Source organism: Carettochelys insculpta, chromosome 14 (assembly GCF_033958435.1).
Source record: "Carettochelys insculpta isolate YL-2023 chromosome 14, ASM3395843v1, whole genome shotgun sequence".
In the NCBI taxonomy this organism is placed as follows: Eukaryota; Metazoa; Chordata; order Testudines; family Carettochelyidae; genus Carettochelys; species Carettochelys insculpta.
The window spans coordinates 1,217,826-1,241,304 of record NC_134150.1 but is presented as its reverse complement, the minus strand read 5'-3'; the positions used below and the strand labels follow the sequence as shown (position 1 = coordinate 1,241,304).

Below are 23,479 nucleotides of genomic sequence, written 5' to 3'. Positions count from 1 at the left end.
GGTGGAGCGGTCCAGCACGACAGCATGGTAGCGTCAGCTCAGCCACGCTGCGTTAGCCGAGATGCTCTGTGCAGTGGGAGCCGGTCTTGCTTTGTTCTCTGCAGACCAGGGACAGGGAGGCATACCTTTGCAAACAGCGGTGGAAGCATGTCCCTCTTGTGTCTGCTCTGGCCAGGGGCTAAGGTGTCCTGCCACAGGGGGCAGCTGCAGCTGGATTGTCTGCAGCGTGTTTTGGCTGGCCCTTCTGCTCCTCTCTATGTCCTGGGTCCGCTGCAACGCTTCGCTTGTCTTGATGTGGGCCTGGCAGGGTCTCTAGTAGGCCTGCGCTGTGCTGCTTGCTTCAGTTCTCCCCTAGGGCAGGACAGGAGCACTCACCCTGCATCGTGTCTTTACCAACAGCTCGACTTTGCTGTAAACAGCCAGCGGACTCTCCCCCCGGCCCCTCTTCTGCACCCAGGCTGAGGCTGTGGGGGGAGTGTGGCATGCCCACTGGCTCAAGGCTAGTCAGGGGGTCTACAAAGGTTGTTTGACTTGCTGATTGCATTTGGGTTTCCCAAGTACTGACCCACTGCTCCCTCGTGCCTGGCTCCAGCACTGGAGTTCTTTGTTTCCCCACCTTCCCAGCACCATGGCCCACATCAGTGAGAAATGACTGCCCCACACCCCCACTTGGTCTGAGAGCAGAGGGTGGGACCGGGCCCTTCCCCTTGTAGAACATGAGGACTGGAAAGGACCTCAAGAGGAACCCCACTTAATATGGATAAAGGTAAAGTAATGCAACAGGCAGCCTTGAGCTCCTCACCCTGTCCTTTCTGTTGCCAAGTAACGCCAGAGGAGCTGTGATTCCTCCTGCTGACAGCCTCGGTCCAGCCTGGGCGAGTTCACTCCAGTCCCGGCTCAGCCTGATGTGTAACAACTCAATGTGCAATACTGGCACCGCCTGAGCCGCCCCCAGCCCGACCTTTCACAACTGCCCTGGTTTTCCAGGGCGTGCACGCGAACACCGAGAAGGCGGAGGGAGCGCCTCGGCCAGCTCCTTTACAACTCTTGCGGGGGGCGGGCCCAGCCGACTCTCCCGCCACGCACGTGCAGGGGGCGCGCAGGGCTCAGCGCCGCTACAGGCTGCCCCGCCCGCCAGGAGCCGCTGCCCCGCCCCGGGCTGGGCGGAGCGCGTGCACGAGCAGCCGCCCAGGGGCCGGGCGCGCGCACGCCGAGCGAAGGGGCGGGGTGGCCAGCGTCAGCGCGCACCGCTGGGGGGGGCGGGCGAAGTGCGGCCGCGCCTGGCCAATGGGAAGGAAGGGGCGGAGCGATCTCCCCCAGCTCCGATTGGGTGGCCGTTGGCTGGGGGCCGGCCATTGGCTGGGCGCGCCGAGCTGGGCCGGATGCTGGGCGGCGGCGGCGGGCGGCGCGGCCTGCGCGGGGTGAGAGGCGCGGCCGGTGGGGGGGCTGTGCCAGCGCGGCGTTACGGCGCCCCCTGGCGGGCGGGCGGGGAGGGGCGGGGCGTCTGGCCCTGGGCGCGAGCCCGGCGCGTGACCGGCCTGAACCCAGCCTGGGGTCACCGCGCCCCAATGCCACCGCACCCCCAGCACCCCCATTCTACAGCGTCCCCTGCATGCACCCTCAGCACCCCCATTTCACAGTGCCCCCTGCACGCACCCCCTGCACCCCCATTCCACAGCATCCCCATTCCACAGCACCCCCTGCATGCACCCTCAGCACCCCCATTTCACAGCACCCCCCCCAGCACCCGCATTTCACAGTGCCCCCTGCATGCACCCCCCCAGCACCCCATTTCACAGCGCCCCTGCACGCACCCCCTGCACCCCATTCTACAGCGTCCCCTGCACCCCCATTCCACAGCGTCCCCTGCATGCACCCTCAGCAACCCCATTTCACAGTGCCCCCTGCATGCACCCCCCAGCACCCCATTTCACAGCGCCCCTGCACGCACCCCAGCACCCCCATTCTACAGCGTCCCCTGCACGCACCCCCTGCACCCCCATTCCACAGCACCCCCTGCATGCACCCTCAGCACCCCCATTTCACAGCACCCCCATTTCACAGTGCCCCCTGCATGCACCCCCAGCACCCCATTTCACAGCACCCCTGCACGCACCCCCTGCACCCCATTCCACAGCACCCCCTGCATGCACCCCTGCACCCCATTCCACAGCACCCTCTGCATGCGCCCCAGCACCCCCATTCCACAGCACCCCCCTGCACCCCATTCCACAGCGCCCTCTGCATGCGCCCCAGCACCCCTATTTCACAGCGCCCCCTGCATGCACCCTCAGCACCCCTGCACCCCATTCCACAGTGCCCTCTACATGCGCCCCTGCACCCCCGTTCCACAGTGTCCCCAGCACCCCCATTTCACAGCGCCCCCTGCATGCACCCCCAGCACCCCTATTTCACAGCACCCCCATTTCACAACACCCCCTGCACACACCCCCAGCACTCCATTTCATAGCACCTCCTGCATGCACCCCTGTGCCCACCCCCCCAGCACCTCCATTTCCCAGCGCCCCCTGCATGCACCCCCAGCACCCCATTTCACAGCGCTCCCTGCACACACCCACCCCGTGCCCATCCTGCAATGCCCCCATTTCACAGCAGCCCTTGCATGCCCTCCAGCACCCCCCTTTCACAGCGCCCCCTGCCCGCACCCCCACGTCCGCATTGCACAGTGCCCCATACCGCCACCTTACCGTGCCCCCCTGCCCGCACCCCCACCCTGTTGTGCTCCTGCTGTTCCCACCCCCAGCTCATTCCCCTGCCCTTGCCCCCCACTGGCCCATGCTCACTCCGTAGCCCCGTCCCTGCCCTGCAGGGTCCCCTCGTGCCCAACCCATAGCTCTTTCTAGTGCCCCTGTTGTCCCTGGCCCCCCACACCCTGGGGCCGACCCTGTATCTCCTCACCCCGTAGCACACTCTGCCTTGCTGCCCTGCAGCGTCTCCTGCCACCGCTGCTCAGAGTGCCCCCCCTTCACCAGGGCTGCGCCAGGCCTGCCATCCCCACCACACGCGCCTGCCCGGGGAGGCTGCTGCATGGGCGGGATGGCAGAGGTATGCGGGGAAGGAGGGGAATTTAGGTGGACGAGGCAAACCTCATTCCGGCCTTTGCGTGCTTGACTCGGTGACCTAGTGTGATGGGGTTCTGGGGTCCCCCAAGCTCTGCACCCCGGCCGTAGGCAGGAGAGTCTCTCACTCAGCAGTAAAACAGCAGGTTTATTAGCCGACAGGACACAGCATCATACAGAGGAGTCAGTACAGCCGGCAGAGACAGCCAGTCCAATTCATGTTGGGGAGAGGAGGCCCCGAGGGGCCCCCAGAGCCGGGGCCTTGCCCCCTCCTTGGTCTCTCTCTCCCTCAGCCCAGACTAACTGCTTCCAACTCCCAGTTCCAATTCAAACCCCTCAGGCTCCACCTCCTCCTTTGTCTGCAGTACAAAGGCGTTACCTGGTCGTCAGGGTTACCCTCAGCAGGAGCCCCACACCCTCTGTGAGCCACACACACACACACACAGTTATCCTCCACTCCATCACATCTCTCCCCCCTTCCAGACCGAACTGAGCGGGGTCACTCAACTGGTGACCTGGGGAAGTTCGGGGCTCTCCCCTTGTGACAGGGCATTGGCTGCACCCTCTGTTCTCCCCTTGATGTGCACCACCTCCACGTCATAGTCCTACTGGGGGAGGCTCCAAGTCAGGAGCTTGGTCTTGGCCCTTTTCATGTGATGCAGCCGGGCAAATCCCTTTAGTTCCCTTGGGTTGGTTGGTCTCGCTGCTTCGGCCCCGGTCCGTCAGCCACGTTCTCAAGTCGGGCGGGCAGAGCCCATACAGATGCTGCAGCACCAACAGATCAAACAGGTGTTTTGTGGTCTGGGTCCTGCCCCATCTGACCACCAGTCCATACAGCTGCTCCAGCCAATGTCTGGAATTCAGTTACAGTCCAGTAACGGAAGGTACAAATGCTTCCACCCTTGGCATTCAGCCAGACCACCACAATGGCTGTGTGCCTCAGTTTCCCCTTCCATGCCACACAATAGGTTTGGAATGTTCCTCCTCATGTCAGAGGTTGCAAGACTAGTTACAGGGAACAATGGTGACATTTCAGAGTTACAGACTCCTTCAACATACAACTCATGCTTCTACATCAATGTCATCATGTCACATGGCTCTTTCCAAACATTCAGTGCATGGTACAATTCTACAGCTTTTGGTAGCAGCACCCCTTGGTTACAGCAGTCAGCGTGAGTAACAGAACAACCCCATTGCAACTGTACATTTACGTTGCTCTTTGGTAGACCACAACTTTTGTGTAACCTCCTTGAGAATCTGGTATTTTGGGGATAAATGGCTGAGGCCATTCTTAGCACCATCAAGTTCTAATAGTCTCTCTTGCCCCCTGGGGTGGAAATTTGATCTCTCTGGCTGTGCCCTCCCTTCTAACAAGAGCTGGGCCATTGATGATCTCAGGGAGATGCCCCCTCCCAGCCAGTCTGGAAATTTGCAAACCAAACTGCTTTCTGAGAGTTGTTTTGTGAGTCCCAGACGCAGAATCCACATGAAGGAATCCCTGTTTATCCCTTACTGGCCCACCAGGCCCACAGCTCCTTCATCCTTCCACCTCCAACTACTGCCTCCCCATGGAATCAGAAGTTGAATCCAGTATGAGAATATAAGTGTTTCCACCATCTGGAGATGGGGAATTGCTGGTGCTCTCCTGCATCCTACAGAGATTGGCTGTGCAGCTGTTTTACTTGGTTCTCACAGGGCTGCTCACATTCCCTGATAGTTTTTACTTTACTTGCACCAGCTTCCAGTTCCTGAGAAACTTTTACCCTGCCTGCTTTGGACCCTTCCAGAGCACAGCCAGTGGTTTCACACTCAGGCAGGTCCTGGCCATCAGGAGCTGAAACAAACTTCTCCCCAGGCAAAGGGCTGCTCTGGCTCTTACAGACAAGCACCTTTCCTGTTCACTCTCCTTCACCTCATTCCCATTTTCTGCAGTCCCCACAGACGGGTCAGGAAAAGTTTCAGGGAAATTCTCTTCCTGAAGAGCTCCCCCAAACAATAACTCACCCCTGTCTGCCTCCACGGGGCACTGCTCCCTTGAGCCACAACCAGCTCCTGGGGTTCACCTACACCCAGGATCACTTCTGGCCCATCAGGCAGATTCCCACGTAATCCCCCTCCAGGCAGACAGCCAGTACCACCGGACAGAAGGTCAGGGTCCCTTTCCTCCCTTCTGCTACCAGCTCTTTTATCTTCATCAGTCAGCGTAACTCCATTGCCCGTCTGTTCTTGTGTCCTGGCGAGAGGATGACTCTGGTAGGACAGAGTCCTCTCACCCCCTCCCAGTAACACCTCAGCATCAGGCAAAGAACAAGTACCAGAATCGTCTGGTCTCTGGGATTCCCTGATGATCCTAACTGGATTAGACCAAGTTAAAGCATCATCCCCCCTGAGAGACACAGAGGTAGGCCCACTTCCCATCTGGGCTTCAGCTGCCCTCAGATCCAGCTCTGGGATCTTGGCTCCATCTCGAGCCCCCACAGGCTCAGGCAAAGGATTCACTTCCCCAGAAGCAGAAGCACCTTTCTTGCACCAAGGACCAGTGTCCTTAGCAGGGATACCACTGCCCATCCCAGAGCCATTCCCTCTGCTCCAGCCCCCATGGCTGGATTCAGAGACACACCTGGAATGCTCTTGTCTGGTGGATCCTTCTCCAGCCACCCCAGGCTGGGGAATCTTCCTCAGACAATGGGCTAGTTCCCTCATTGGCACCTTTTCCAAACGCAGGCTCTGCTCTCTCCCGAGGCTGCTGCTGCTGTTCAACACAGACAATGGGAGACACTCTCTCCTTTGTCCCAGCCCCCCGGCTGGTCTCCACACACACACAGAAGGTGAAGCAGCTTCTCTCACAGACAACTTGCCATTCCCAGTGGACAAGCTGCTTTCCTGCACAGACACACAGGCACCTTCCTCGGCCCAGGCCTGGAAAACTCTTCGCAGGTCTGTCTTGGCCACTAGTAGATGATGGGTTGGAATCGCTCCTTCCCTCCTTGAGCTGCGGCAGGCCACTCGGTTCAGAGCTCCAGGCAGTCCAGGGTTCCCTGCCCCAATCCGGGCTCACCTCTGCAGGATTTTCCTTAACCCTCAGCTCTGCCACTGCACATCCACGCTGCCTTGTCCAGCTTCTTTAATCTCGATTCGGTTTCCAGGTGCTGCCACTTCACAGCGGAGTTGCTCAGCGTGGTTGCAGGCTCTCAGGCTGATGCCCTCTGCACCCCACGATTCCTGGAAGAATCCCTTCAATGTGCCAGGCTCCTTGCGGGTCACAAGCTGCCCAGGGTTAGGCCGTAGGCCCCTCCGCCCTCTGGGACCGACTCCAACAGACTCCCAGCGGAACCCCTTCTTCAGTGTGACACCCGCTCTCAGGGACCATGAGCACACTGTCTTGGGAAGAACTTATTCAGCGTCAGCCTCCTCAGGGGTCACTTGTTCTTGGGGGTTGGGCTCTCGGCCCCTCCACCTTCTGGGACCGACTCCAACAGATTCCCAGGAGTAACCCCTCCTCGGGTGTGACACCCCTTCTCGAGGACCACGACCGCAGTTGCTTGGGTTTGGCCGCAAGCCCCTCTGCCTTGGGGAACTGCACCTCACTGCCCTTCAGCACACCTGGGTCTCGCAGGCCCCACTTCTTCCGGGGCCCTGGTCACTTACTGCTGGATGCTCCATCCTCAGGGTGCAGAACATCCCACTTCTGACACCAGTGTGATGGGGTTCTGGGGTCCCCCAAGCTCTGCACCCCGGCCGTAGGCAGGAGAGTCTCTCACTCAGCAGTAAAACAGCAGGTTTATTAGCCGACAGGACACAGCATCATACAGAGGAGTCAGTACAGCCGGCAGAGACAGCCAGTCCAATTCATGTTGGGGAGAGGAGGCCCCGAGGGGCCCCCAGAGCCGGGGCCTTGCCCCCTCCTTGGTCTCTCTCTCCCTCAGCCCAGACTAACTGCTTCCAACTCCCAGTTCCAATTCAAACCCCTCAGGCTCCACCTCCTCCTTTGTCTGCAGTACAAAGGCGTTACCTGGTCGTCAGGGTTACCCTCAGCAGGAGCCCCACACCCTCTGTGAGCCACACACACACACACACAGTTATCCTCCACTCCATCACACCTGATCACTTGTTTAATTTGCTTTGTTGTTCCCTAACTCACCCCAATGCTTTCACGCCTGCGTCCCCACAGCAAACCTGTGCCACCTCGGCAGCCCTTTGCCTGGCAGCCGCCGCCCCACCAGCTCTCGGATGCTGCTCCCCAGCCACGCTGGGCTGCTCTTCTTTGTGACGGTGAGTGGCAGCAGGTCCGCCCCGGGAAGGAGAGAAGCAGCGGTTCCTCAGGCTGCCCCGAGTGCCCGCTCGCCCAGCGCAAGGGATGCTCACAGTCCCAGGGGAGCGCTGCCCCCCGGTCCGGCTGTGCCTGGGGGGACTTTGGCCCCGGAACATGCACAGAGGGTGCCATTTTCGAGAGGAGGGTGGGGCGCTGCAGGCAGCGGGGCCTCCGTGGCGCTATGTGACGTTGCGAGGAGAATGCCTCTTCGCCGACACGTGCAGAATGGCGCGCCTGGCGACAAACATAACTAACGAGACCAGGCGGGTGAGGTAATACAGGTTGAACCTCTCTCATCCAGCACCCTCGGGGCCTGACCGGTCCCCCACGAGAGAACTTGCCAGACCCCGGGAGGTCAATATTGTGTAGCACCCTGGCCGCACTGCCACGGCCTCCTGGGCTCTTAGAAGGCTTTTGGGGTAAGTCACAGCTAAACAACAGCGTCCTGGCTGGAAACAAACTTTCTGGGACCATGGGAAACTTGGCCGCAGCCGTAAGCGGTTGTCCGCTTAACTGAAATTATGCCGGATTACGGCTGTTGCTGCACTAGAGAGGTTCCTCCCGTGTCTTTTCTTGAATCGCTGTGTCTTGGTGAGGGTGACAAACTTTGCTGCTTACGCAGAGCTCTCCGTTCCGTGCGAGCGTGTTTCCCAACCAGAAGAACTCTGTCAACTCCAAAGGTCAGAAGCTGGTCCAATGAAAATCACTGCTTCACCCCCCATGTCTTTCTAATACTCTGGGACCGACATGGCTACACCAGTCCATACTAAAGGGCCACGGCGTGCTGCTGGACCGCTCTCGTTAACGTGGGAAGTGCAGCTTCTGCCCTTCCAGCCCTGGTTTAACTTCGCGATCTTACCACTGTGCTAAGGCAGACCTCTGCGCCTCAGAGTTTTGTTTTACTCTTAATGTCCCTTTAAACCATACCAGATCTATGTGGTTCACTGACAACTCTGTCCAGGCAAAGCTAGCGCTAGTCAGACTGAAATGCTGGGGGGAGGGCGTTACCAATGGGACAGGCACAGTGAATCCACTTTCTCACGCTCGGGGCATGTCTCCCTGCAGCATGTGTATGCGCTGATTTCATTACAGCAGCAGACCCCTTTTCTGCTCACTTAAACCACAGCGTGTGGTTCTCCCCGATGTGACGCGGTTGGTTCAGAAACGAGAGGGGTGCACAAGCTGCTCATGTACTTGTGCTTACTGTGGCAATGATCTGCTGGGACAGACCCAGCACAGACAACTTTAGATCCAGAGCTAAAATTTTGAATATGGAAAACTGCAGGTGAGGCTGTAAGTAACGTGGTCCTTTTTGGGCTCATCTCTTCTGGAGAGAGAGTGGCTGTGCTGAGCTTGTCTCTGTGTGTGGGGTTACTGCACATCCTGCTGGTGGGAGGGAAGAGCCGGTCTCCTCGGGAAGTTAGGAGAGGGGTATTGATATTTGCCTGACTTTGTTCCTCGTATTGTTTGACCACAGTGTCACCAGTCACAGCGTGCTGGTGTCCAGGAGACTTCTCCGTGGCCGTTGTTTGAGTAGTTCCTGCATCTCTTTGTGTCGGTCTGTCTGTAGGTACGAGGCTGACACGAGAGCGGAGAGCCTGCTTTGATGTCATCTCCCCAAGGATTTTAACACCGGAAGATGGTGCTGGATTCAGGGACGCAGTCGTATGAGCAGCATCGCAATGCCCTAAGTGCCAGCCCCCAGTGTGGGCAGGCCAGGAAAAAGTTCTCTCAACACAATGGGCTGCGACTCTATTCCTACCTCTCCCCTTCACCATCTGCAGATTCAGCCCCTGCCCACCTGGGCCAAGGGCCCAAAACACTTACCAAGCCTAAGTGCACCAAGGCCTCAGGAGCAAGGCCCGAGGTCCGGCGGCTGTCAGAAACCTGCCCTGCCTGCCCCAGCCCCTGCAGCTGGATGCGCCGGAGTGAGAGCACCTGCACTGTGAATAGCAGTGGCCGGGCACGAGCGCAGATCCGCAGTGCAGCTTCACTACCTCATATTGCCAGGCCAAAGGCTGAGCTGCTCAGCATCGGCAGGAGGAGTCCTTGCCTGCTGGTGGCCTTAAGGCCACTGAACGTCGAAGAGGAGAGAGAGAAGTTCTTCCAGTCTTGTTACACCTACGACCCGCAGTTTGAGTACGAGGAGCCGGTCCCCACAGCTGTGCTGGAGAAATACAGAGACGCCTCAGACCAGTTCATCACGCAGGTAAAAGCCTGTCTCTTAAACACCCCTTCCCCCTTGCTTCCTGCACAGGGAGCAGGTTGGCTCATTTCCTCTAGGTTTATGTTTTATGGAGCAACTGGTAATCCTCTGCATAGGCAGGACGGCAACATGGCTTTTCCTCAAAGCCCAGATTTGATTCTTCTCTAAAGTCTGCATGTGTTTGGGTTAGGCTGAAAAACGGGGATGCCAGTTCTGGGCCAGGCCCGAATTTGTGGAGCTCTGAGCCGGTTACTTCAATGTGGACCACAAATAACGACCCACGTGAAAGCTAACGCCGCCCCCCACGTGGTCACTTAGTGGAAAATGTTCGTGTGGAAATAACGGTATGGAGGGTGATTGCTGCTGGCTGACACATCACACTGCACACAACCAGCTACACGTCCTGCTTTTTGCAGCGGCGCAGCTGCTGTTACAGATGCTCCAGGGCACTTCTTACAGTGATTTCTGTGTAGTTTAAGTGCCCTCCTAAGAAGGAACGGCACACCTAAGAGCTGGAGGGGCTGTGCTTGTCCTGTGTGCGAGGCAACACTTGAACAGTGCGTCTCCTGGCCTTCAGATGCAAAAGACTGAGCTTGCTGCGGGGGGAAAGCGAGGGAGAGCAGACGGCTCCGCTGAGGGGCAGCAGCCGCAACTCGGCTCTTTTCTCAGGGAGTATCCCGGAGGCCGAGGGCTGTGTTCTGCTGCGGTTAAGGTTGTGTAACAGCATCCAGCTCAGCCTCCCGTTTTGGTTGCTCATAACTTTCTGAAACGTTCACTTCGTGGGCTGAACTTTTCCAGTCTTGGTCTGTGCCACACACGGTGACTGAGTCTGTATGTTTGAACGAATAACATTCAGTCACCTGAGCGAGGGGAGACTGAGGTGAACGTGCGCGGCTCACTCGTACGTCCGCATGCACTCGTAGTCTTCCGTGTGCCTTAGAGCCGAGACGCTGATAATAGATGGGCCAATAGTCCCTGTCATGGGGCGAACTCACTGCCCCGCGCCTCCAGCTGGTCGATGAGGGAATTAGCTCATTCTCCGTGGGGGGAACCTCTCTCTGGCCAGCGTGTCGTCTGCCACTGCTCCTCACTCTTGTCTCGTACCCCAGTCCGGACCAGCGTCGCTCCCAGGATGGACAGGTCCTCCTCGGACACCGCCCTCCGGCAGTGCTCACTGCGGTCCCGGCCCTCTTGCAGGGACGTCAGTGGTCTTTGCCCAGGGTGCCCACCGATATGACTATGGCCAGCTGCAGCCTCTCCCTAGCCCCTGCCTCAGGGGCAGGGCACAGCCTGTCTGGGCCACAGTTGGTGTGGCTGGGTGCGGTGCAAGGTGGGAGGGAAGGACTCAGGCCCACCCATTGCTCTGAGTCCTAGCCCAGGTAGCCTCTGAGAGCAGCCTTGCCTGGCCCTCCTCTCCCCTTCCACTGCCTCACTCTCTGGGCCACTTGCCCCAGGACCCCTTGCACCTTCCAGGCCCCTGTACTGGGGCCGGCAGCCTGACAGCCTTGCCCTCGCTCCCCAGAGCCTGCCCAGCCCTGCTGTACCCAGGTGCTTGTTCTAGCTGCTCCAGCAAGCTGCCCTCTGATTGGCTCCCCTGGAGCCCTTCATCCATTGGCTGGAGTGCGATGGGGGCTCCCTCCAGCTTGCCTCACCCCGTTCCTTGCAGGAGTGGGGCACTCGCCCCCCTTGTGTCCAGCCATGTGCCTGCGAGAACCGACTGCAAACTGGCCAGCCCATGGCCTGAAAGTGCGCCCTTTGTCTGTCTGAAATACGGCGAACGCGTCTCTCGGCAAGCATGCAGCAGGTAAGCGGCTGCGCTGCACATGCATAAGTCCACACTCTAGCTCCAGCCCCTAAAGACTCGTCTCCAGAGGGCTCAGGGTGGCCCAGGTTCCAGAGAAAGCGGCGGTGCCCGAGTTCTTCACCAGACTCTTTTGCAGTCCAGGAGGCCATCACTGGGCTGGGATCCCACAGTCCCGAGAGCTGTTCTTCCGTCTTAGGAGCTGCGGGCCTGGATCAAAGCCTCTAGCCTGGCGTCCTGTCTCAAACAGCAGCCGATCCCAGGCACGAGGCAGGTGGGAGGAGTCCTGCAGCGACAGAGAGCGACGTCATCTGCTCACAGGAAACACCTCTCCGCAGCTCGCAGCGGATGAGTTGCAGACAGCCGCATGCTGGGTTTGCTCTCCAGCCAGTACATCCATCTGAGCTACCTGTGGGTGCTCTTGGCCCCTGTCTCTCATGCTCTGGCATTTCATACCAGCTCTGTTGGGCCGGGGCGTATTTCTGTGAGAGGGAGAGCCGCAGGCGGGCTGCGTGTTGGGCTTTGTAAAAGTCATTTTTACGGATCTGTTGCCTTTGGCTGCATCTGCATTAGCAGTTTCGTTGGTCGGGGTAGGGACAACCTCTCCCCCGACCGACATAAGCTTCCCCGACCAGAGCTGGCACGAGGAGCGCGTTGTCCCCGGGAGACGCTGGCCAGCCAGCAGATGCTACTCCTTGGGGATAACTTACGTCTGCCAACGAGAGCTGTTACGGCGGCACGCGGCAGCAGCACAGCTGTGCCCTTGGGAGGTCTGTAGCACGGGTGACCTTTCACGGGGAGTCGCAGTATATCCCCTTGTGGTCCTGGGAGTGGGCAGGTCGGGACCGCTCAGACCTCGCTGTGTCACATCTCTGCCGTACCTCTTGTTCCTCTGCCCTCTGAACTAGTAAGCCCCAGGCTGGTCTGTCTTCCTTACCTGGACGACTTTCCACTCTCGAGTCGCTGCCACTGCTCCGGCGTCTGCGACAGCTTTGAGCTGGGGTGAGCAGCGAGAGCCCAGCACCCCAAGGGAGCGAGGGCTGATCTATGTCAGAGCACCAGGAAGGCGCTGATTGTCTTTTCCTTGTTTGCCTCCTTTGACTGAGGCTGCAGAGCGAGCTGCTCACAGTGACACACAGGTCTCTTTCCTGGGCCATGGCCATTAACTTCCACCCCAGTGAAGGTTGGGAACAATCCAAATTATCCCGTCCAATGAGCACCGCTTGGCATTGCAAGACTGAATTTTAAATGGCCAGTTCAGTCTGAATTTTCTGGTCCTGACGGATGTATATCCCTTCACCCTCTCCAGTCGTGGCCACCTCGCACCTCTCCCATGAGTCCAGGTAAGAAAGCTTCAACCCCAGCTGTCACACAGATCCCTGAGAGAACCCAGCAATCCCTGTCAGGATTGAAAATTGCCTGGCTGTTCCTACTCCTAAGCATCTTGATACTCTGCCACATTCACAACCCTGAGCAGCCGTTGCCTCTCACCTCCTGGCTTTGTAATTTGCTTCTTTCTCACAGTTTTTGTATCTTGCACACGGATTCTGTCTCCATTGTTTTGTAGCTCCACAGCCATAAAAACAGCTCAGAAGCAGCTACTCGCTTGCAGCCACCCCGCCACCTGTTGTTTGTGTGGTTGTATCTTTTTCTTCAAGCGCAGTTTTAATCGGCTTTCCTTGCACTGCATTAAGGCTCACAACCCTGTGACTCATAGGGTCCCGAACAGTCCCCTGCTGCAAGCCGCTGGTTTTTAGGGCAGTGCATGTTTCTGGTCGTAGCCGAGAAGCGAATTCTAAGTTCCTAGATGAATACTAGGGGTGTAAAATCCCTGGTAATTAATTAACTGGTTAACCATTAGGTTTAGCCAGTTAACGGATTAAACGGGGAAGCTGGGGAGGCCATGGACGGGGTTGCTCTGGCCAGGCTGGAGCGCCCCTGCCTGCAGCATGCCTGGGGCATCGGGGACCAGGGCTGCTCTGGCCTAGCTAGAGCATCCCTGCCTTTAACGCTCCCAGGCCAGGCTCGCTATAGAGGTGGGCTGCCTCGGCCCCACTGTAGCACCCCCCACCCCGCTGCGGTGGGCCCTGTGGGGCTGGAGCAACCCCCTGCCCATAGCAGCCCCACACCTGCCCTAGCCCCCACCAGCTAACCGGTTAAACGTTAACATCCCTAACAAATACTGTCCGGCCCTCGTGACTTGCTGCTCTGTGCATTTCGTTTTGGTTCCTGCTCTTTGATAACTTCCTGTCGGCGAGTGCAAAAGCCTAGGGAACCCCCCCAGCACGGTCTGAGTGGTTGGATTGTTCGCGAGCTGCCTTAGGCTGGGTCTGTGCTCACCCGGAAGGTCGATGGCTGATACGCAGTTTTAGGTATGCCAGTTACCTACCTAAAATCGACTTTGCAGCCGTCGACTTCCGCAGCTGTCTTCACGGCAGAAGGTCCATGGGAGCGCCCCTCCCCTCGACCTTCCCCAATGCTCGTGGCTCACAAGGAGTTCTGGGGTGGACGTCGCACCTGAGCGGTTGATCTTCCGTGGTCAGGCAAAGTGTGACAGCGGAGCAGGGAACTCTTAGGTAACTACCAGGTCGGTGTTACAGGGACTCTCTAGGGATAGCCAGATAAGCATCTGAAGGGTCTAACAGCCGATGCCTGTGCTACGAAGTGGGGAAGTCATTCCTGCCACAACCCAGTCCGGCAAAAAGCCTTATTTTGCCAAGGCTCAGGACTGGCAGATCTGAAGGGCAGGAAACAGTCGAGAGAGCAGGTGCCGCCCGGTGTGATGGTTTCTGTGTATCGCCTGCAGCAAACTTCCATTGGCAACTGAAGTTGCTTCCACGCTGACTCAGGCTGAACGTGAGCCGTGGGGAGCAGGAGTCCTGCTTCAGCCACTCACCCAGTTCTCAGGCTCTCGCTTCTCAGGTGGGAGATCCAAGTTCAAGCCCCCGCTCAGAATCAGATTTGAACCTGTGTCTTCCTTGGCCCAGGAGAGGGGCCTGACTGCAGGTGCTTGGGGCTATTTTGTAAGCAGGCTCTGGTTCTGACCAGCAAATCCAGCCTGGTTCTGAGAAACTTGCCCCAAAAATGCCATTTTCTGACCCAAACAAACCATGCTGAAAACTTCCCAACCAGCTCTTACCTGCCTGTTTACCCTTTATGTGGTAACGCACTGAAAGATATGCAGCTTCTTTCTGCCCCTTTGGGTCTTGCCAGGTGTTCTTTTAACGGGGCTAAACCCAAGGAGAGCTGTGGAGGCTGCCCTTGAAACGGTCAGAGGGAACGGCTGATCGCTCTCTTGTGTGTGTGTGTGTGTGGCAGGCAACTGGAATCATTCACGCCGTCCTGGAGAAGTACGGCACTTACGAGAACTTCGAAGTGGCCACTGGAGGAAGACAGCTGAGCAAGTCCCAAATCTGGTCCATTATCCGGAAGTACATGCAGAAGGAGGGCTGTGCGGGAGAGGTAACGATGGCTTTCATTTTGGTTACGAAGCGTCTTCACCGCAGCTGCTGCTAGCAGAGCATCAGGAGGGGTAACTGGGAAAGGCTGAGTTGGACTCAGAAGCGTGATGGGTACCGACAAAGCCAAACGTAATCAGAGATCAGTGGTGTCCAACAGAAATTAAAGAATCGCCACAGCCCCACCCCAACTGCTGGCGACTCACCAGAGCCACCGGGCCCCGTGGGTCTGTCCCCCGAAAGCTCATCCCCGAATAAATCATTTTGTTAGTCCGTAAAGTGCTGCATTTCCGCTGCTTTGTTCTGCTGGAGTACAGACGAACACGGCCACCTCGCTGGTACTATTAACAATCTTTCCAGTAATGGAGAAGCCAGCCCAAGCCATAGTCAGTTGTCCCAGTGCTTAACTACACGCACCGGAGTCTTAATTCCAGTCTGGGTAGCCTGGTTCTTTTCAGCAGAATCTGTCTTACTGTCACCGATTCCCTTTGCATTGCAGTGTCCGTCACACGCTGGCTGGCTTGTTCAGCACGGGCTTGCCAATAAATTGCCATTAGTTGAAGTAATAACTTGGTCTCTCTAGTTCAGTTCCCCACCCAGCGTGCAACTGAGATGTATTTGTACTGAAAACAATCATAAGGTTTTCTTAAGCGAGGCAAAAGATCTGAGAGATACTGAGTAAGGATAATGGAAACATAAAGGTTATATGTAAAATGAAACCCAGGCACACTTTTTAGAGACTGACCCTAACTTTAACACCTAGCCACCCGTCTAAAAGCCATCGTACCTCACCTTCAAGCCCCATCTTCACAGTGCTTCCAGGAGGGGCAGCTTGAGGTTCATGAATGTAATTACACTGTCCAATTCCTGCCACGGGTACACGACAAAGAGTCCCTTTGCCTTCTCTTATAGCCCCTGAAATTCATTGTTTCAACCCCAGAGTCAGAGGATTTGCAATTCTTCATTCGCCTGTGACCTGCGGCAGAGAGGTGAACGTACACCTTTTGTCTGGCAGAAACCCGTTCGTCAGTCTTCCCTTGAATCGAAACAAAGCAGCAGAAATGTAGCACTTGAAAGACTAAACAAATGATTTATTTGGTGATGAACTTTCGTGGGCCAGACCCACTTCACCAGATCAATCTCATTTCCAATACGGTTTCTCAGTTTTTATTGCTTTTTTTTTTTTTTTTTTGGTCCTCTGTGCTTATAAATGTCAGTCTGTGTTGGAAATGAGATTGATCTGAAGAAGTGGGTCTGTCCCACGAAAGCTCATCACCGAATAAATCATTTTGTTAGTCTTTCAAGTGCTACATTTCTGCTGCTTTGTTTTGTTGGAGTACAGACTAACATGGCCACCTCTCTGGTACTATTCCCTTGAGTTAGACTGTTTTAGCAACACAATTTTGGTGTCAAAATGTTTTACCTGGTATTTGTCCATATACAGCCAGAGTGAACCCGCAGGACCTCTAGACAAATTGGAGGACTGGTTCAAAAGAAATCTGATGAGGTTCAACAAGGACAAGTGTTGAGACAGAAGAATCTCAAGCACTGTTACAGGCTGGGCACCGACTGGCAAAGTAGCAGTTCAGCAGAAAAGGACGTGGGGATTACAGTGGATGAGAGGCTGGATATGAGTCAGCAGTGTGTCCTTGTAGCCAAGAAGGCTAACGGCGTATTGGGGTGCATGAGGAGAAACAATCCCAGCAGATCTAGACAAGTGATTATTCCCCTCTTCTCCGCACTAGTGAGGCCACATCTGGAGCATTGTGTCCAGCTCTGGGCCCCCGTTGCAGAAACAATATGAATGCGTTGGAGAGAGTCCAGTGGGGGGGAACAAAAATGAATAGGGGCAGGAGCACATGATTTATGAGGAGATGCTGTGGGATTTGGGCTTATTTAGTCTACAGAAGCTACTTTCCCTTTTATGAAGGTGTTCAAACACCAGGTGCCTTCAGCCTTGAAGGGCAGTCCCTGCACTGCAGACCCCAGAGAGACAACATTAGCAAGAGCTCAGACCATGCAACAGGTCTCCTTTGGTCCCCAAACCATCCTTCTTAAATGTGCCACGAGGGTACATACGTTCTCCCCAACTCCCCAGTAGTACGGCCTGATGTGTGGCTGCCTCAACATAGGCAAGGCCAAAAGGCCTCAGTCTGCACCTCTCTGCCTGCATGGCTCATATCTTGGGTTCCCGGGAGAAGGAAGATGAGCAGAGATTGTCTCGCAATAAGTCAGAACGTAGGGCAGGCCGTCTGTGGGAGATACGGGAAGTTCTTGAGTTTCTTTCCTGGCCGCACCTCTCATGGGCTCTCTTGCGCGCCGATGTTGTTTGGAATGAGGAGATTCTGTGAGATTCTCTAGGAGAGAAATTCCACTTTGAGCACAGGCGCAGAATCACTGGTGACAATTTTCGAATCCAAACTGGGTTGACCAGCTTTATCAGCTTCCGTTCTGATGCTGCCGTCCTACCGCTGTGCCGCCCGGGACGAACGCGCCGAAAACTACAAAAGCGCTGCTGCCATTAGGGACGGGAGAGACAGAGTGCCACCAGCCCCCCTCTTAGCGTCTACTCTGTGCAGAGTCTCCTCCTGTTGCTGCAAAGCCTGCACAACACCTCCTTCTGAGGGTGCCTGGCCCCCCGTTCCCACCTCTCCCAGTACTCTGTAGGTGTGTCTCCAGCCTCCATGTGCAGAGTGGAAAACCGAGGCAGGGCAGAGAGGGGAGGAGAATTGCGGGAGGTAACACTGGTTCTGGGATGCGTTGACAGCAAGGCAGGTTTAGGCTGGACACGAGGAAAAACTTCCTGCCTGTCAGGGTGGTTAAGCGCTGGAATCTCCATCCCTGGAGCTATTGAAGAGCAGGTGAGACAGACACCTATGGGGACGGTCTAGACGGTGCTTGGCCCTGCCACGAGGGCAGGGGGCTAGACTTGATGACCTCTCGAGGTCCCTCCCAGTCCTAGTGTTCTGCGATTCTAAGACCAAGGCACTTGGACCTAGGCTGCCATCCGCCAGGGTAGAGCTCCCCTCCTCCCTGCAAAGCAACGGCCAAAAGACTTGGTCTTGAAAGAGGGAACTGTGACCTTAGAAGGCGGTTTTACGATTGTCTGCTGAGACTGATGTGTGCTAGCAGCAGCTCTCACAGAGAACCCAGCAGAGGGACTATGCTGCCAAGCTTCCTGGCAGCGATACCAGAATCCATGCCAGCTGTCCGATTCCAGTGGGGTCCAAGCCTCACTGGCAAAGCGTGAGTGAGATATTGTGGCCAGCTCTCCTGGGTTCCCCCATCCCCAAGGTTTCTTACCCTGGCAAAGAGAGAGCTGTGGTTTTAATTTGCTCTCGACAGCCAAATCCGCGCTGACTTACTTATTACCTTATTGTCTTCTAGGTGTTTACAAACTGATTGCTCGATTCTCGATTTCTCTGCTCCGTTATCTTTCCGGATGCTGAAGTTAAGCTGACTGGTCTGTAATTCCCTGGGTTGTCCTTACTGCCCTTGTTACAGATTGGCACCACATTTCCCCTTCTCTAACCCTAGGAGTCTTGCCCGTCCTGGCTGTCCCTGAGCTTTGGAAGATAGTCTCTGTCTGGTTCAGAGATCTCCTTGCCAGCTCCTTGAGGGTTCTGGGATGTATTTCATCAGGCTCTCCCAATTCGAAGGCATCGAACTTGTCTGCATCGTTCTCAGCTGGTTGTTTCCCTAATTTAGCCTCAGACCTGCTTGCACTAGCGTTCACTATGTTAGCTGTCCACTCACTATTCACCTTTGTGGTGAAAACTGCAACAAACCTGTGAGTTAGCACGTCTGCCCTTTCTGCATTTTGTTACTGTTCTCTCCCTTGTTGGCCTACCGTGTCCTGGCTCTTCCTCTTGCTTCTAACGCCTCGGGAGAGCATCTTCTTGTGGCCCTTTGTGTCTCTAGCTAGTTTGATCTGGTCCTGGTGACTGGATGTAATTTCTAAATTTGTTCCCAACCCAACTCTGTAGGCACCTCAGTCTGGAATTGTTGCCTCCTCCGTGGGGCTGAGATGTGGGGCTCTCCCTCACGCCCTCTGCTGTGAAGATGGAGGCAAAGAACTCGTTTAGCTTCTCCGCAACTTTGCAGGGCTCCGTGAGCGCCTCTGTTGTCCTGTGTCACCACAGATTGCCTGGTGGGGTGCCTGCTTCTGACTGACTTCCAAGCGGTGGTTACTTTCTGTGCCTTTCGCAGGTCGCACTGCAGCTTCTCTTTCGGCTTGCCTAGGGAGAACTTACGCCCACCTCGCCGGCGGCTCTGCTCCTTTCTCACCTCCCCCGGGAGGTTAGACTGCCCATTCGTCTTCTTGCCTCTCGCCTCCTTTGCTCGGTGCGGTGGAGGAGATGCCAGTTTGCTTCTGTTACTGCTCCGTTTTGCTTTGGGCTATAGCTAGCCTGGGGGCTCCCAGGGGGAGGTTTCACATGCAGCGATTTCACGCTTCTGACTGTTCCTCTCCGTTCCCCTTTGGGGCGGTCCCTGGTTTGGAGTTCGCTGCTCCTGTGGAGCGTTGCTTTGGTGGTTTCCTCCCCTCGAGGCTGGGACATCGTGGGAGCTATTACGGAGCAGGTCAGCTAGGTTCACCTCTTGGACCACACCCTGTGTAACTCGAGAATTGCCTCTCCCCTCGTGGGCTGAGGGCCTGGCTGCAGTACGCCGCGCTTGTCTTGAGTGGCTGCCTGGACCGTCAGAAGCGAGGGGGGCGTGTTAGACTTCCCCAAGCCCGTAGCACACGTGAACCCCTGGGTCACTGTAACAGTCTTAGCCTGGAGCCAGCTAGTCCCCTGAGCCCCCCCACCCCACCCCCCCAGTCTATCCAGCCACCCAGGCTGACTGGACTCGGCAGAATGGGCTCTTGCAGCCGGCGGGGCTGACAGCCAGCGTGGGCCTGGGGCAGGGCGTGGGAAGGGAGCTGGCTGCATGGGCCTGGTTTCTGGATTCGGTGTGGTGGAGGCGAAGTGAGCTGCCAGTTCAAAGTGTCTCACAGGGCACAGCCAGGAGGTGACTCCTGGGCTTCTCTGGCGACGGGGGAAAGTCTCCGCAGCTGCTATTTCTGGTCCCTCTCCCAGCTTCCAGAGCCAGGGGACAAGGCCTGCGCGCTCTGCCTGTGGGTAGACGGGGCAGCTCACAAAGCTTTGGTCTCGTCATGGCGCACGTACCAGCTGACAGCCCTCCTGGGTCAGCCGGGTGTGTCCACAGCCACGTCGCTGCCCTGACCTTCCTTCCCCATCTGCCTCCCAGGTGGTGGTTCAGCTGACCGAGGACCTGCTGTCCCAAGCGGTGATGATGGTGGAGAACAGCCGGCCCACCCTGGTGATCAACCTGGCCGGAGCCCGGCAGTACTGGATGGAGGGCATGCTGCGCCACGAAATAGGTCAGAGCCGGGCTGCGGGCGCAGGCCACGCAGGGCGCTGGGGAACTGCCGCTCTGGCCGTGGGTGGGGGGGTGCAACGGAGCGGCGTGTTGCTTGGCCATTGCAGGGCAGGGTCAGAGGCAGGCTGCAGTGCATCCTGTTGCAGAGCCTGGAGGCAGCTTTCCTTGCACCCGGCCTTGCTGTTAACGCATCCCAGAACCAGTGTTACCTCCCGCAGTTCTCTGTTGGCCTCTGGGGTAGCCACACCTGGAGTGGGAGCACCTCTGCCTCTCCATGCTGCCGACGGGAGGAGGGTGCTGGGGGGCGGAGGCGGTTGGGTGCTGCAGAGCCCGACTGGACGGGTGCCAGGACGCCACGGAGCTGGCTCTGCCCGTTGGCCGGGTGAGGCATCAGCGCTGTGCGGGGAATCCCCTAGAGGATGTGGCTGTGGCAGCAGGCAGGGGCAGGACCCCCAGAGAAGCCGCTCAGAATTTTTCGCACCGGATGCTCCCTTCTTTGAAGGCCTCTGTGATCCCCTGGGGGATTGCCCCCTGGCAGCCAGCAGAGCCGTGCTAGCAGAGTGCAGACCTGTGACCCAGTCCCACTCAGAGCTTTCAACCAGCAAGGCCCAGACCAAGGTGGCCCTGCCCTTGAGGAGCGTTTGCAGGGCTGGGGCAAGAGAAACCTGGCAATTGAGGCGGAGCTGCGTGCAGGAAGGTGCCACCTCGGGCTCCTTGCAGGCTCGGGGGCCAAGGGAGGGCTCTCAATTTCTAGCTGTTGAACTTGTAGAAGTTTGTTCTACTCGGCAGAGAAGCCATCAGGCCCTGGAGGGTCGGCTTAGATTTCAAAGGGTGACTGGAGTGTTGTTCCAGCCTTCTGCCCTAAACCTTAGAGCACAGCTCGTAACTGCCGGGCTGCGTAGCCCTGAAGATGGAGCGCCAGAGGAGGTGTCCGAGAACCCAGCTGGGCGAGGTAATACCGTGTATTGAACCAGCTCGGCAAGAGAGACGAGCTTTTGTTAGACTTTTATCTGTGGCAGGAGCAGCTGCGGGGCGGGAGAGAGATTTGCTGTGTCCCTTGTCCATGTGGCGAATGCCTCCCCGCCCCGTGTTCCTCATACCCTGATCCCCCGGCCCAGGGGCTTTGCCTGGTGTGGGGGACACTGGCTGTAGCTGCCTCGTTTCTCTCTCTCTCTCTCTCGCCATCTTTAGGCACCCATTACATCCGTGGGGTGAACAACGCCCGGCAGCCTTGGCACAGCGCAGAGGGTCGTAAACGGTACGGCCTGAAGCCTGCCAACCCCACGGAGGAAGGCCTGGCCAGCCTGCACAGCGTGCTCTTCCGGAAGCAGCCCTTCCTGTGGCGCGCGGCCCTGCTGTACTACACCGTCCACCAGGCCAGCCGCATGTCCTTCAGCGCCCTCTTCCAGCACCTAGAGCGCTACGCCCAGGACGCCCGAGTGCGCTGGGAGTACTGCGTGCGGGCCAAGCGCGGCCAGACGGACACCTCGCAGCCAGGTAGGCAGAGCGCCGCTGCAGAGCCAGCCGGGGGGGAGGCCCAGGGCGTCTCTGTGCCTCTCCTCGGCGGCTGCACGGGGAGCAGATCACCTAACTGGGGAGGTGAGCAGGGAGGGTGGGGGGCTGGGGCAGACACCCATCAGCGCAGCCTCCCGCATGAGAACTCCACAAGGCCACTGGGCAGCGTGGGGTCACTGGCGGCCCTGTCCGGCTGCCACAGCTGGGCCCGGCTCTGGCTGGTGCAGTCTGTGGGGGCCTTTCTGAGCCCCGCTTGTGGCTGCGGAATGGGGAAGGGAGGGGCTGCCCTGAAGAGAGCAGCCTGGCTTGTGACTCTGCATCACCCCAGAGGTGACACTGTCCCGTGTGAGGTAAGTGGCTTCAGGCCGTGAGAGCTCACATCAGCCAGGGCTGCAGACTGGCCAGCTGTAACGTGGGTACGGCGCCTCTGGGGCATTGGCTGCCCCCGGTACACACCTGGGGCCGGGGCAGGTTTGTACCTGGGGCGGGTAACCAGCCCACCACTCACTGCGGCTGTGCCAGTTGAGGAGCAGCAGCGGGACCGTGTCTGTGCCCACCTGCAGTCATGCCCCAGCTGACTGCACAAGGGCGCCATGACGGTGGGGCCCACGGCAGCAAGCGCCTGGGCAGGTGGCTGGACTCCCACCTGTCTCCTTCCCTTCCTCTCTCCCAGGCTGCTTCAGTAAGGATCAGGTGTACCTGGATGGAATTCTCCGCATCCTGCGCCATCGGAAAACCATCGACTTCCGGCTGCTGGCAGCGCTGGGCAAGGTACAGCCTCCAGGGAGCACCTGGCAATGGAGCTGCTGCAGGACGGGCTGTGGTTTGCGGGCGGGTTACATGGTGTTTTCCTGCACCCAGCCTGAGCTGCCAGGCCTTGCCCCATCTCCACCTGAGCGAACTCTGCTCCAGATGGGAAGCTGTCACGCGAGGCCCAATCCTTAGTGTCGGTCACACACGGCAGTGAGCCCTGGGTGGAGCTGGTGGTTTGCAACCAGGTCAGGGTAGGCCCGTGTAGCTCAGGTACCTGGAATTCCTGGGAGCGTCAATCGGTCCCCAGGGGCTGTGGTGTGGTGCCCTCGTGGTAAGGCCCAGCCCGTCACAGTGAACATCAGCAGCCCAGCCCAGTTGCTATAGCAGGCTGGTGAAGCCAAAGGCCCTTGGGTTGCTGCCTGCAAGGGCTGTTTTCTCCCCCAGGTCTCCTATGAAGATACAGAGGAGCTGAAGAAGTTTGGGGCTCTGGAGAAGGCACGAATCCCCCATTTCATGCGGGACCTGGAGCGGTACAGGCAGCAGCTTGAGCACATCATGGTCACCAACAGGCTGAACCAGGAGGAGCTAGAACAGCTGCTGCCAGACTGATGGGGTGGGCAGGTCTGAGCAGCCTGTCCCCCCCCAGCCAGGAAGCCCTGGGCACAAAAGGGAGCTGTCTCGCGTGTGTCTGCACACAAAGCGTTGCAGGGGGTTCACGCTGGGACTGTTCAGGCAGCCCACTCTCACCGGGAGCAGCCTGTCAGCTCAGAGCCTCCCCCAGCCCTTCAGAGGCCATGGGAGAGCTGGCTGGGGGACAGGGATTGCATGGAGTGGGGGAGACTAGCTAAGGTGCATGCCATGCCAGGTGAGGTGCTCTGGGGGGCTGATTTTTAATGCGGGGACTGCATGCGGCGGGGGGGGGCGGGCAGGGGAGAGATGATGAAAGAAGACAGTAAAACAGCTCAATCC

At 57.8% G+C, this 23,479-nt stretch overlaps 1 protein-coding gene across 4 annotated transcripts; it reads left to right on the top strand.

Annotated features, from left to right (window-relative positions):
- The first annotated feature begins 1,304 nt into the window (after nt 1-1,304).
- On the top strand, nt 1,305-23,415 carry MATCAP1 (microtubule associated tyrosine carboxypeptidase 1). 4 transcript variants are annotated; one of them, XM_075008871.1, is made up of 9 exons: nt 1,386-1,421; nt 7,252-7,352; nt 8,963-9,601; nt 14,718-14,861; nt 20,111-20,243; nt 21,015-21,194; nt 21,434-21,739; nt 22,431-22,528; nt 22,955-23,415. In XM_075008871.1, exons 3-9 carry the CDS (start codon nt 9,032-9,034, stop codon nt 23,117-23,119), a joined length of 1,596 nt encoding a protein of 531 aa, XP_074864972.1. In that variant the 5' UTR covers nt 1,386-1,421; nt 7,252-7,352; nt 8,963-9,031; the 3' UTR covers nt 23,120-23,415. The 4 variants fall into 4 exon arrangements, with proteins under 4 accessions (XP_074864973.1, XP_074864972.1, XP_074864974.1 ...); XM_075008872.1 differs by lacking the exon at nt 7,252-7,352 and having other exon boundaries at nt 1,305-1,421; XM_075008873.1 differs by lacking the exon at nt 21,015-21,194.
- The last annotated feature ends 64 nt before the right edge of the window (nt 23,416-23,479 follow it).